Source organism: Oenanthe melanoleuca, chromosome 6, assembly GCF_029582105.1.
Source record: "Oenanthe melanoleuca isolate GR-GAL-2019-014 chromosome 6, OMel1.0, whole genome shotgun sequence".
Classification (NCBI taxonomy): Eukaryota; Metazoa; Chordata; class Aves; order Passeriformes; family Muscicapidae; genus Oenanthe; species Oenanthe melanoleuca.
In genome coordinates this window covers 23,249,418-23,263,630 of record NC_079340.1, presented here as the reverse complement: position 1 = coordinate 23,263,630, position 14,213 = coordinate 23,249,418, and the positions used below count along the sequence as shown (strand labels likewise).

At 42.0% G+C, this 14,213-nt stretch overlaps 1 protein-coding gene across 3 annotated transcripts in view; it reads right to left on the bottom strand.

Annotated features, from left to right (window-relative positions):
* NEURL1 (neuralized E3 ubiquitin protein ligase 1) overlaps positions 1-14,213 on the bottom strand; it is a 140,960-nt gene that overhangs the window by 45,010 nt on the left and 81,737 nt on the right. For all 3 annotated transcript variants that reach the window (XM_056495316.1, XM_056495318.1, XM_056495317.1), the window contains exon 3: positions 11,225-11,546. In XM_056495316.1, coding sequence (XP_056351291.1) covers positions 11,225-11,546 — 322 coding nt within the window. The remainder of the gene's footprint in view (positions 1-11,224; positions 11,547-14,213) is intronic.

Sequence of the window (14,213 nt, the reverse complement as noted above, 5' to 3'; positions counted from 1 at the left end):
AGCTAATCAGAATTAGGCTATTTAAATTCTAAATGTTTGCCCTTTGCAACTATTCAGGTCAGCATAGCTAGTTCTTTTTAAAGTCACGTTTTCTATTAATTTGAATTCATTTTCTAGGTTGCTCATTGTAATTAAACCCTCTGCTGGAAAAATAACTGCACTCAATACATACTTTAGAGATGGTTGCTTGGGGTTTGTTCTCAGCCAAGCAAGCTAGAGATGCTGCTAAGTGGAAGATTAGATTCTAACATCCAACTCAATAGACAGGAGTTCATCTGGCAGCAAATTCCACAGACACAGATGGAGGAGTGTGAAATCCCCACTGCAAAACAAAGGAGTATCTCTCATGCCTCCTCATAGAGACTACTCACCTTCATCCAAATAAACCCTTTGATACTTAGTTCTGTCAATATTTGTTATTAGCAAAAAGACTTCTGTAATAAATTAATTATGAAGAAAGAACCAATGCATGAAGAGGAATAGGTGTTATCAAGAGCAGAACTAAGAATCATCAATCTAATTCAGGATGTAAGAAACAAATCTGACTCAGATTCTTTCTCCAGTATTGTTTTCACCTGTATCTTCCTGATCCCTATGATAGAGAGACTGTCAGTAGTATGTGCTTGACCTGATAAAAGAGCTCCCTTATCTTCAGGGAACATGCCAGACATTCATGGTGACCCATACAAAGTAATGCAAATACACCTAACACCCTGTGCTGTCCAGATAAAGGGGGGAAAAAGGAAAAGAAAAAAGAAAAAAAGGGAAAAAAATAAAAACAGGAAACCAAAGCCTATGGTTTACAAATTGCCAACACAAAGACAAAACCAGCCATGTGTGTCAGTGAAGAAACCAGCCAAGGCATCTTGGTCACTGGGTTGCTCTTGCCTTCCCCATCAATATAACCTGATCTTTCTTTGCCAAACCTGTCTTTCCACTGCTTTCAGACAGCAGTTCACCCTGTTTCCATGTTTGCTTTTTCCTGCTTCCCTACCTCAGGCATCTGGACCCCTTCTTAAATCTTCCTGCACAAAAAACAGGCACATTTTCCAAAAAAATCAATCACTGCCTGGAGGCAACTTTTCCACTTCCCCTCCAACTTCAACAGTGCATTCAGGCCCTCCTACTGATGTTCTTCTCTCTCTTCCTCCTCCTCTTCCTAAAAGTCTTTGCCTCCCAGAAAAACCATTAAGCACAGGGGCTAATCCCTGCATAACCATTGATTACTGATTAACCACAGACCAGAGGTTTTGACCTAGCAAGCCCTGCACAGAGCCCAGTAACAAGCAGATGGCAAAGAAAAGGATCCAGCAAAGCACTTAAGCACATGGCTATCTTTAGGAATGTGAATTAACATACTTATTCAAGCATATCCCTGGTTTCTGGCATACCATATAACTACATATATATGGACATGGATTTACCATCCTGCTGAATTTGGGCCCTCTAGCCTATGCAGTCTTCTTTTCTGAGCACCTGAGAATGGGTTCCAATTGTCCAGCTGGAAACTACACACCTTTAAAAATATAGTATTCTACTTCCCATTGAATTTTCCCTCCACCAGCTTTCATCCCTTAGCTCTGCCTCACCATCAGATTGTTACTTTGACTTTTCATATCTTGTCTGTTTTTTGTGGAGCACTGATCTTTTAGGTATCACACCCAAAACTGAAGCACTACAAATTATCACAAAAATAGTCAGAATAGTGATTTTGGCTCAAAACCAAACTATTTATATATTTCTCTTGAGTGAATAATTAGGCTGAGTTGAAACTGTGGGTCCCTGCAGTTCCACAGTGGAATTCTCATTAGTTCAGCTTTCTTTCCAACTATCTCTAGCTTTGATCTCCATCATGAGGCCAATTTCCATTCACCTGGCCAAGGGGTGTTATAAACAAGATCCTAAGACTCTGCCATGTGAGGAATGAAGCAATAAAAATACATTTTGACAAATGCAGGCAGTGTCAAGGCTCACCTCTGACATGAGCATAGTTATTCCAGTGTATAGAAACATTGAACCAGATCTATCTAGAACAGACAGGGCTACAAACAGGGGCAGAAACCAAAAGGCCCAGTGTTTTTGCCAACAAGATCCTTTCACACAAGCCATGCTGGGATTGCTGATGTCTGGGAAGAGCTCAGGAGAGGGATTCCTGCTGCCTACAAACACCAGAGACAGAAATGAAAAGCAACCAGGAGAGGGATTCCTGCTGCCTACAAACACCAGAGACAGAAATGAAAAGCAACCAGGGAAAAACACAGCAGAATGAGGAGGAAATGCAAATGCCTTCAGAAACATATTGAAAAAATTGTCACCAGTCTCCTGGTTCAAGTGAGCACCTATTGGGCTCAGAGGCATTGGGGTTCTCTGGCCTTGGCCAGGCAAAGAGGGAACACTGCATTAAAGATTTTAGAAGCTTCAGATCTTTCCTTGCAAGTGGTGCAGTATTTATTGGCACAGCACCAGTAAGGGAATAGGATTATTGGATTTGAAAAGCTTCTTCCCTGGAGTGGTCTTTATCCTCTTAAAAAGATAGAGCAATTAAACTGCTTTTTTTTTTTTTTTTTTTCCTGAAGAGAATTAATTGTCTGTGAATGGTCACACTGGTAGCCAGATGCATCACAAGAGATTTTCATCTCCTTAAACACATAGGCACTGGTTAGCAATCTGTTTTATCAATATCTTTTATCCCTAGCTACAGACCAAAAATTTACCAATCTCAAATAATTTTAATCTCTAAATCTAATATGAGATAGAATGGAATTTAAAAAAAAAAAATTGTAAAGGCCTTTAACATCAAAATGATGCTAATGTCTGAGAATCAAAACTTGTGACTGGACATTCTGTTCCAGCCAATAGACATGGAATGCTTTGTATAAATGTCACAAAGTTCTGCCAACACTACCCTGCTATAATTTCCAAGAAAACAGGGGGAAGCACTTACCTAGTGCATGTCAGAACAAGGTATGATATTTTCACCAAAAGAGGGGAAACATAAAAATTACTCTCAGAAGAACATATTTATGAAAATACAATTAAGACAGCATCATAAAGGAATGCAAGATAGAGATTTTCCTAAATGTTTGAGTAGGAGAGAGGAGTCCACAGCACAGCAGCTTGCAGGATCAGCTGCATCACAAGCAGAGCTGATGTAAAATCTGCATCAAAATTGGGAGTGGAGTCAGCACAAGTAGAAAACCTTTAGAAAAGAAATAATAGCTCAGCATGACTAAAAATGATTGAGTGAATGGCATCCCTGCCCATGCCAGTGGGATTGGAACTAGGTGATCTTTAAGGGCCCTTCAATCTCAAACCATTCTACGTTTCTCTGAAGGAGAAGTTCTGGATTGAATCAGCACAGCTTCATAAATCAGCACAGTCAAAGTGTTTTGTTTTGTTTTCTTCAGGGTAAGCCAGACAAGGTCTGGAGGAGCTTCTGCTGCTCAGTGTTTGGCCAAAAAGAAGGGATGAGTGAGCAAAAACTCAGAGCTAGACTCTGGTCACAGTGTAAACCAGAGTGACTCCACAGGTAGCTACAAGGTTAGGCTGGCAAAACTGAGAGCAGAATTAGGCTAAAGGTAAGAACTTCTATACTGAACTCAACAATAGTTCTGCTTATGCAGCTTGGGAAAAGAAAGAAAAAAAAAAAAAGAGGATACTGGACTACAGAGCAACCTCATTTTTAGCTCTGTTGCTGATATGGATGGAAAACCCAATTTTATTTTATTAAATGTGTCAAAATTTTTTAATAACCCAGACACCTACAGGGATAACAAATTCACATCCTCTGTATGGTAAATTGCATATTCAGCAGCTGTGAGGCCAATTAGACACTGAAATGACAAAGTGCTATCTCAGGCCAGCAGAGACATACTGCACAGAGACAGTGTTTAGTTTTATCATGCTAGCAGTGTTTAGCTGTCATCTGTCATACAGGCTTAGGGGAAAGGGCCTCCACAGCTGGAACAGCTGCAATAGCTGGAATTGCAAGATTAGCACAATCAGATGTTATACTTTTACCAGATCACTCAATTCTCATCCAAAACTTACTCCCAGCTCCAAACACACTCTTTCTGTCAAGCTATAGCTTTATGAATGAGGAGGAATTAGCTTTCAGCATTACAGCCCAAGGTTTGAACTGTTTAAACTATTTGGCTGAATTAAGAAAGGTATTAAGAAAGCTGCAAAGATTAATTTCCTCTCCCAGCATATTCTCTCTCTTTTTTTTTTTTTTTAAAAAGACACCTATTACTTACAGATCTTAAAAAAGGAACTATATTAGACAAACTAAGTAAAATGCAATTATATGTAGCATTAAGTATCAGTTAAGAGTGCATTTTAAAAAAAGCAGCATAGATATCCTAATGGTTTAAATCAGAAACCTAAAACCTTTGCTAACATAAGAAATTCTTTGAAATGTCTCTCAAACGAATACACTGCACTATTAGTGGTGGATGATTATTCTCTAAGGCCCTCTCCATGCTAGAAATGTCTGTAACTAACTATAGCTGTGTAACAAATTCAGTATACATACAATTATTCAAGTAGTTTATACCTTCAGTAGAAGTAAAAGAAAGTCAAAAGCTTTTTCATTGGAACCACTGTTTCCAGACTCTGCTTTCCACACTTCCAACACATAGCAAAGGCAAGATAAACTTAGTGTAAACCAGCAACATTTGCCTCCTTAGAGCAACGCCCAATCAATCATCACAGCAGATATTTAATGTGAAGAAGCCTTTTTTTAACATAGGGGCCTATCTTTGCAGTGCCAGCATCTGAACTACAACATACACATTACATAAACACCACTTACAATTGTCAGAGTTTTCATATTTCCTTGAGTTTGTATGGGTAAAGTGGCCCATGTTGCCTGTGCTAGGAGCAATATTTCAGCTTACCAGAACTAAAGAAACTTTATAGCACAGAATGTATTTTTCCATGGGTTGTCTTGTCCTGTAGCAGCCTCCATTTTTCTCAGTCTGAGCAGTAAAAGCCAGACTAATCCCCTTTAAATTTATTCCTACCCAGCAGGCTCTCCTGATGCTGATGTGGACACTCTGTGGATATAAAGTGCCTTACAGCACATCATGTGTCAGATTTTGTCCTTTCTGTGCACCTGTGGCAATGCCTTCCCCTCCAAGAGGTCCTGCGAAGGCAAAGGCGCTTCAGGTGACAACAGGTTCTCTGACCTGAGGAAACACCAGTGACCTGCAGAGCCTCAGGGCAGCTTTGTAATTCAGCACCTCCTCCAGACCGGTGTGCCTGCAATGCTGACCCCTCAGACACCCTGTTTCACTGGGATCTGCCTGTCGTGTCTCACCTGGTGTTTCTCTTGGCTGCCCAAATGCCCGAGGGCAGGCGGGCGCTGCCTTCCCCAGCTCAGGGGCACAGCCCTCCACTGCTGACAAACACACAGAGGAGAAAAAACCACTGCAGTCACACAGCCAAGAGGAGCTCTGGCTTGCCTGAAAGTGCTGTGTCCAGCAGCCTCATCATCACAGCCCAGACAGGCAGGGCTGGAGCACAGACAGACCCTCCAGCACAAGGAGCTGCCTGGGTCCGTGGGTTAACTTTTGGTTGCATCTGGAAAAACACTTCCCTCCAGAGGTGCTAAGGCAAAGTAGGAATTAATTAAAATGGCAAGAGATGAGTTATTTATTAAACTGTTTTCACATTTTCAGCTGTGTTAGAGAGCTTCCTGCAGCTGCCATAGAGACAACAGCTACAGACAATAAAACTTTATGAGCAATTTGAATTCTCTCTCCCCTTAGGAGATGGGGAAAAACAAAGACAACTGATTGTTTGCAGGTCTTGTGTATCATGCCTTCATTAAGCAGGACTCTGTTTAAGCACTTATTATGCTTCTCCATCAGATAGTCACAGACTTCCACAAAAAGGATTAATTGTTTATAGCTTCCACTTTCAACAATACCCTATAAAAATACACTGCAGTCATATCTGATTATCCAGTTTTGTTGAGTGCAAAGCACTCCTGGCACATCACTCTGCTTATTTGCACGTGTCAGAAAAGCAACAAAATGGATTCCCGTGGGCAATGGAAAATAAGCCTTGCACTTGGAAAATAAAATAGTAATAACCACACAGTAAAACTGCAGATGCATGCAATAAATTAGATTTATCATCAGTCTTATACCATTAACACCTGAAATTTTCCCATAAATCTACCTCATTTGAGGCTTATTTAATGTTTCTTCTAAAGGTGGCCAGGAGCTAGAGATTCAAACTATGTAAGAACTGACAGGCATGAAGAAAGAAAAACATTTCTTTCTTCCCCTACAAAATGTGCAACTTCCTTGTCAAAGAGACACCAGCTTGAGGCATAAGATGGGCACATTTCCATCCAGGATCAGTTCACATTTTGATTTAGATATTTGCTAACAAAAAGCAATGAGAAGCTAGGAAGAGGATCTGGTGAAAGAAGAGATTTCTCAAATATCTAATACAATATACAGGACTTCCATTTAATTCTCCTAAAATCTGTACATATATTTATGACTGAAATATATATTTATACTATATATATGTTAAATCTAATATGCACATTCAATACACTTGCATTTAAAATTTTCCAATCTTGCAAGGTCTTTCACATATTTTATATTTACAAGATGTGGTGAGACTTAGCTTTTAACAGGTGCCTCTCAGTGTGCCAATCTAAATAAAATTATCCTTGATTTTCAAAGCTTGTGCTGCTAAAATACCAAGAATACTCTGAAATACTGCATGAATGAAAATACTGATGGATGGGAGAGGAGTGTGAACAGAGTAATAAACAGTAAAGGGGTGTGATTGCTGATCATACTAGCAAAGAATGGGACCAAGGAAAATGAGCACACTATACCTCACATTACCCACTGGAAACACAGGGTGAGTGGTGAGGAATGCTGGAATCATAACTGTTTTGCAACCCCATTCTTCTGTACTTTTAGAGCACCTGCATTGTGCTTTGAAAGAAAAGACACAAGGTGGTAGGACTAGATGGTCTTCATAGGACCTTTCCCCTCTTAACCACTCTGCAATGCTGTGCTGCAATGGCACTGCCTAAGAAACAGTGATTTTCAAAAAAAAAAAAAAAAAAAAAAAAAGTTGTGATTTTCAAAAAGGCACCATATAGAAGAGGCAAGCCTGTAATCCCCTGCCAAAGGAAGTGCCAGGCTCAAACCCAGTCTTGAAAGAAGCAGGTCAGTGTGAGACACCACCACTTGGTTCCCATGAGCTGCCATCCTTCCCCCATGGCTACGAAAACTCCAGAATTTAAACAGCTGGGCCTTTCCTTCTCTTTTTTTTTTGTTTTTTTTTATGCTTTATTATAGCAGCAAGACAGCAGATTGCCTATATTCCATTTTTCTCGGACTCTTTTTAAAAGTGTGAATGAGCATGTGTGTATGTTGAAGTGATAACATAAGGACAAGCCACATTTTTAGTAAATATTACTTTAAATTACCCTGGAATGTAAAAGTGCACTTGTGTAAAACTAGCTGCCCAAAAAGGAAAGCAGAGCTGTAAACCATCCTGCCTGCAAGCTGAGCATGTCAGCAGGAGAGTCACTGTATAAGGGCATGTTTACAGGTCATGTAAGCCTGCACCTCCACTGAAACTCATGCCCTAAAACACAGAACATGCATGCACTCCATTGCCACAGATTCCTCTATGAGAGTCCTTGCATCGTGGCAGAAAACCAGCTGAGACCCTGTGGTCAGAGGAGACCAGATTCCTGGGTGAATTTAAGCCTTTTCATCTCTATAATGTGGTAGAGGAGAGCAAGGAGCAGCCTTTCACCTGTGACTGCCAGCACTGTGAACCTCATTGCTGAAGGCACCTCAAGGTGGGTTAAAACCAGTCCCTCCTTTTGAATCACTCCAGCAGTGACAGGCAAACCATGGCAAACCATGGCCCCAGCTCAGCTCCAGCTCCCCTTGGCTGTGGTGCAGTGGACCATGCAATCCTTTTTCACCTGGTTCATTTGAAAATCCAGCTGGCAAAGAAGATGCTTAAAGAGCTCTGCCTTTGAACATACAGCAAGGACAGTCAGACCCAGGAACATCTGTGACAGCCACACACACCTGTGCAGTGACAGTAGTACTGACACATGGGTAATTGCCAGTAAGGCTGATGCTGTGGGTAAAGCCATAAGCAGAAGGAAATGAAAAATTAAGGTACAAACCAGCTGGTTTTTAGTGATGCCAGAATGTTGTGCAATGCCTGTGATGCAGATAGTGAGAGAGGCAGGACAGAGCTGGGTAACAAGGCTGATGGCAGGTGACACCTTTTGCTCTGGCAAGTCATTTTACTCTCACAGGCTTGGGGCCTCCCTCCATTCTAGTCTGTCTTTATTAGATCTGTATGACAGGAACAATGTCACTAGCCTTAGTCATTACCCTGTTTTACTGAGTTCCTTATTTGGGCTGGAAGTGATTTGCCAGTGTAATGCAGATAAGCAAAATAAAAATGCACAGTTTTGGATGTTGCCACTTCTGGGAAGATAAATGCACACTGTCCATTTCATACAGAACTGAGATCTTGCAGTGACACAAGACTTACTGCTGCAGGTCTTTCCTTTGGCAAGTCTCATTTTGGAAGTGAAGTTACATTACTGGGAGTGGGGAGGGAGTAATTCTGCAGTAAAGAGAAAGACACCAGAAATGGTAAAGTTTTTGGTCAGATTCTTACAACACAAAAGCAAATGGAGACTGTGCAGAGGTGCAGTTTGACCCTGTAATCCTGCAAGCATTGAGAAAATAGTGAGACTTAAGAACAAGGAACATGTTTGGGGTTAGGGGGCAATAAATCACTGAACTGGAATCTGAAATGCTAGGCTCTTCTGTTCAGCTCCAGCATCCCCAGCCTCCATCAGATGCCCTGCATGCCATACCAGGCTGAATTCAACCATATGTTTGTAGCAAAGCTATGAAATTCATTTGTCAAGTCCTGCAAGTTTTTGGCAAGTTTTCCTGTGCTATATGTGTGGTCTGCTACACTAGAGCAGGCATGCAGAGCATAGTAATGGGAATGTCTGCAGGGTCCAGGGGCAACAACAGATTTCCCTTCTCTGACTTTTAGTGCTGTTTAATAATGAATGGAGATGGAGAAGACTCGAGTGGAAGCTGTTTCAGCACAGTTTCAGGCTTAAAGCCTGCTGAAGGCTGCTGGAACAAGCTATAAACACATATCTGAGATCCAAGCCAACTGTGTAAACTCAGAAGCTGCTTGCTTCATTCAGGGACTTCATACCCACCAAAGAGTCAGGAGCCTCTTGGACTAGAGGTAAGCCAGTGGCTGGCAAAAGTCACATTTTCCTTTTTGAAAGCAGATGGGGAAGATGCTGGATAGGAAATGATTTCTCGGGTGTTTTGAAAGGAAACAAATAATCCAGAGTTATGGACCCTCATTAATCAGGCAGAGTAGTCCTGAGGAGCCAAATCTCACAAGAACAGTCGTAGGACTTGGAGTCATTCGTAAGCTCTTCCTAACTGAACCCTTGGCATGACATTTGCCCAAATTCTCCATCCCAATTCAAATATCACTACCTTGGCCTATGAACAGCTGCCTAGTGGCTCTGATTCAAGCTGATTCACACCAAAAGATAAATCTTTCTGCACCTAAAAAAAGAAAAAGCTGCTGAAAAATTCTTTAATTCCTTTGCCTTGTGCAATCTCAGTCCAGGATTTTTTGCAACAAAGTCAGCCTCATTTCTTCATCTCCTGAACATACATCCCTCTTCCTTGCTGTGCTGATTGCTACGGGTAGTCCTGCCACCATATTTTTTAATACAGCACAGAATGCAGAAAGGAGGCAGAAACTTGTCAGAAACAAGTTCAATTGAAGTTTTTGATATACAGCATGAAGCTGTCACTTTTACAGAGATTAAAAGGCTGCATGGCAGGAAAAAGCCAGGATCTCTCTCATCTTCAGAAGGAACTTCAGCTCTTGAAGGTACCATCTAACCTTTTTCATGGTGAAAAGAAGACCCATGAAACTACCCTTACATGTAGAGGTGCTGCAATCTACCTCCCAGTGACACTACAAAGCCAACTCTAAGGCTGTGTGCTGACACTCCTGGTCCCCCAGCAACCTTGCTGCCCTTCAGTCCTCAGAGGTTCTTTCAGTTCTTCTAAATGTATAAACTGAAATAGCCCAAACCTTGACAGCCTGCACATCTGGGACTGAGCCCTCATGCCAAACTATCTTTATTTCAGCTGAGGATGGCAGAAGACACAGGCACTCAGCACTCCTCATCCTCCAACCCCAACAGTATATCCAACCTTCAGGCTCCAGATTCTCTCAGGTAACTTGGAAGATAGCCATGTTTCAAATCTGTCCATTAAACCTGACAGAAAAATCATACCAGTGCCATCCAGGAAGGATTTAACCATAGCACACAAAATGCACTTCCCCACTTTGGCATAGGAAAAGCAAAAGACGATATAAAAATCAAATCCTCCAGGCTATTCTTTGATAGAGCTACACCTCTAAGCAGAAATCCACTTACTTAGAGATGGCTTCTAGTGCTATATTGTAGCAGCTGTTTCCCACCTCCCACTGATGTTTTGTTTACATGCTAAGTTTCAAGCACCCACTAATCCAGGCTGAGATCCTGAGATGCTCTAGGGAAGAACAACAGCTGTTTCCCTGTACTTGTCCCAGCACAGAGAGGGGACAGGCAGTGTCAGGCTGGCCCTTTGTCAGGAATGGCTGAGCATCACCTCTGTGCTTGATCCCAGGTACTCACCTGTGGGAAATGGATTTGTAGAGAGCTCTTAGGGATTGACAGAAGGCTCACAGAGTATGCATCTGTATGCAAACTTAGAGATAAGAAATGATGACTTAGAAATGCCATGGAATAGGACAGATATTGTTGAGAGAGAAATGGAGCTAGAAAAAAGTTTCAAAGGATGGTTTTGTAAATAAGACTAGACACTTTGGAGAAATAGAATTATGAAAAATGCATTGTAATAGAGCCCACAAGGGGTGATTTAGATGAATGGCTTCAAGGCATTTTACAGCATGATGTGACAAAAGCTGATAGGCCAAGAAACGTTTGTAATGTAATTAGGAAACACTTGGCTTCTGATGGTGATGGTGTGAATTACAACATCTGAATTGTCTCACCCTTCATATGAGACTGAAAATGGAATAAAAGTTCTTTAAAATGCCTGTCAGTTGCCCCATCCCTGGGTGAGGAAAGGCAGAGCCCAGCACTCACCCAAGAGCTGCACCCCGCGGGTGAGCCCGTAGACATCGATCAGCGCCCAGAGCGGCTCCGCCGTCCGCACGCCGCTGAAGAACAGCATCGCAGCCGAGTCGTTCACCCGGTAGAACACCCGCCCCTTCTTGTCCACCCAGAAGGCAATGATGTTTCCCTCGTTGGCAAACTCTTCTGGCAGAGCCTTGGCCCAAAACCCGCTTTGGGAAACCAAGTCAGGGCAGGCGTACTTTGGCAGAGTGTCAGGGTTAATCCTGGATGGGTCCTTGGAGGTGAAGCCGAGCCGAAGAGCCCCGCTCCAGCAGCACTGCTTTTTAGTGATCTGCAAAGACAACAGCAGCAATGACAGCTCTGGCACCTGAACATCAGCTTACACACTACAGGCTTCATGCATCAAACACTGGTGGCCAGCCTCACCAGATTTACAGAACATTTTACCCACCAAACACTGCTGTAGCTCTTTCAGCTGCACACAGCAATGCTGCTGCACACTTAGGATACAATGCCCATATTTAAAACCAAATAAATCAAATTAAATCTATGTGGATAGGTGAAATTTAATTACAGCTGCATGATGATTCATTTCTATTTCTAGGGTAATTCCTTTTGGCCTAAGAATAACCCTCTCACAAAATGTGCCAAAAATGGACACAAGACCTTATATCTCAGCAGAGCTCTTCCCCCATGGTGCTCAGATGATAGGGTCTGAGAGAAAAGCTCCAGAATCACAGGGTTTTCTGGGTTTCCCAGGCAAATAAAAGACAGTTTTTCCCTTTTTTAACTTGTCATATTGGATGGCATATTGAAATCACAGCCTTGCAGCAGAGAACTTGTGTGTGGGAAATCACAATACAGAGTATTTGACTTAAATACAAAATTTTGAAGCAACAATAGATGTTCTCTTATGATTGGGAAAACCTACTTATTGAGGTGTGAATGGTGTTTTGTGAAATACGTTGTGCATAACTGCACCCTACCCTGTCAGTATGCAATTACTCAGTGTGTCTGGGGTCAGGAACATGTGCTATGGTTTTTGGAATGGTTCATGTGTCATACCCATCCTTCAGCACCTGACAGACAGCAGGACAAAGGATCACAGATACCTCCAGAGTCATCAGCTTCTACTCACAAGAACTGAGCCCTGGCCAGCAGGGGATCTGTGGGGAGCAGGCAGAAGGTCCTAAACACATGCAGCACATTGAAAACACAACCCAGTTACAAGGTCTCTTTTTTTCCCATGGAAGCAAAGAGTCTTCCAGAGTTAGTATGGTCCTCAGATGATGTCCTTGGTGAAGTTTTTCCTCTCATTTTATTGTAAGTATGAGCCTGCTAGGAATGGTTCCTCTCAAAAGGATTGAGCCTGTCAGCATCCAGACTAGGACATGAAAGACCTGAGGATGCTGGATCCAATCCTGATGTGGGGCTAAGACAGCTCCTGCATGCCAGTTGACACACAATCACTGTATCTGTTCACACCTTGAACCTGCAGCAAACACTTGAGATAGTCCTCTTCCATCAATGCCTTGGCCTCAAGCAATTCCACAGCTGGCCACAGGACAAGAGCAGAAACACAGACAGGTACCACCCGCCAGGTGTCACACAAAACTTGTTGCCTTTCTGTAATTTCATGTTCTGCCAAGCACTAATTGCTCAGATGAATGTCAATGACAGAGACTAAACTGTCTGGGACTGCAGGACTTTGTTCTCAAAAGCCTGGCAGCAGCCCCACATGTCCCAGCTTGGAAGCACAGAATTTTCACCAAGGAATTGTACAAGATATTTTCTTTGGACTTCTGAATTCCCTGCTAATCAAATTTTAAATACTGTGTTTTTCTTTTACATATTCCTCTCAAGGCAAATTTGGAACATGTGCCCTTGGGGTCACAATAATCTTACAACAGACATTGTTCAAAGCCTAGAGATTTCTGTTTTATAATTAAAATATCAGAGAAAAAAACTCAGAGGTCAGAAAAAAGTTATTAACAGGCAATTTTTCAGTTAAGGCAGTGCTGTTCTTTATCCCTACTCAGTCCATCCAGGTACCTAAACTGTTTACATGAAACACTTGAGCACTGACTTCAGTCCCAGGAACCATGGGAAGCTCCTGTTTGCAGGATGGACACTGGGATGACACTAAAAAGGACTGAAACAGATTTGCTATTTTATATACCTGGCCAGGTTGGGATGAATGTCCCCAGCAGAAGTGGGGTTAACAGGGCGTGCACATGGCAAAACAGGGAAACATAATACACACACTCCAAGAAGAAGCCTGGGTTATTTTTTGCAGCAAATTTACTGCAAGCCCTAAAAGCTTTCAGGTCTAAGATAAATATGGCCTCATTGTCATTTGTACAATTCAGGCTCTTGCCAATACTTCACAGCAATCACAGGCAGCATGAAGTAAATATTCATATGGTAATTGAGGCTGCACATGTTCCATGTATTAATCAGCACCTATAAACAGTTCTCAATACAGTCTGACCACAGGCAAACTAATACCCAAATTAAAATCAAGTATAAAGCCTGCCAAGAATTAGACACAGCTGGACAAAGGGTACACAGTTTTGCTAAAAAAGGCAACAGTTAATGATGAACCAAATTCTCTTTTCAGCAGCCACTGCTAGCAGAAAAGTTTGGGAGGTCCACCGGGTACCAGAAGGGGAGGAAAATACAGAATCAACTTCCAAACTGCTAAACCATTGCTGCTTTCACAGATTCAGGCTCCTGATCTTTAGTGCCTTATGTCATCTTTGAGAACTATACTCCCTAGCAATGCCCCAAATTACATGGAATAAACCATACTGGAGCATTTGTCTCTGAGGCTGCTTGACAGCCATATTCCCATAGATACAAAATAATGTCAGAATAAAACCTGAGATATAATAGCTAATAAGCAGAATGGAATCTCCTTACTTCTTTCCTCAGTTTTCCAGAGGGAGTTTAGACTTTATAGGATCTGAATGACTGGGTCCATGGCTGGTAAGGAGGT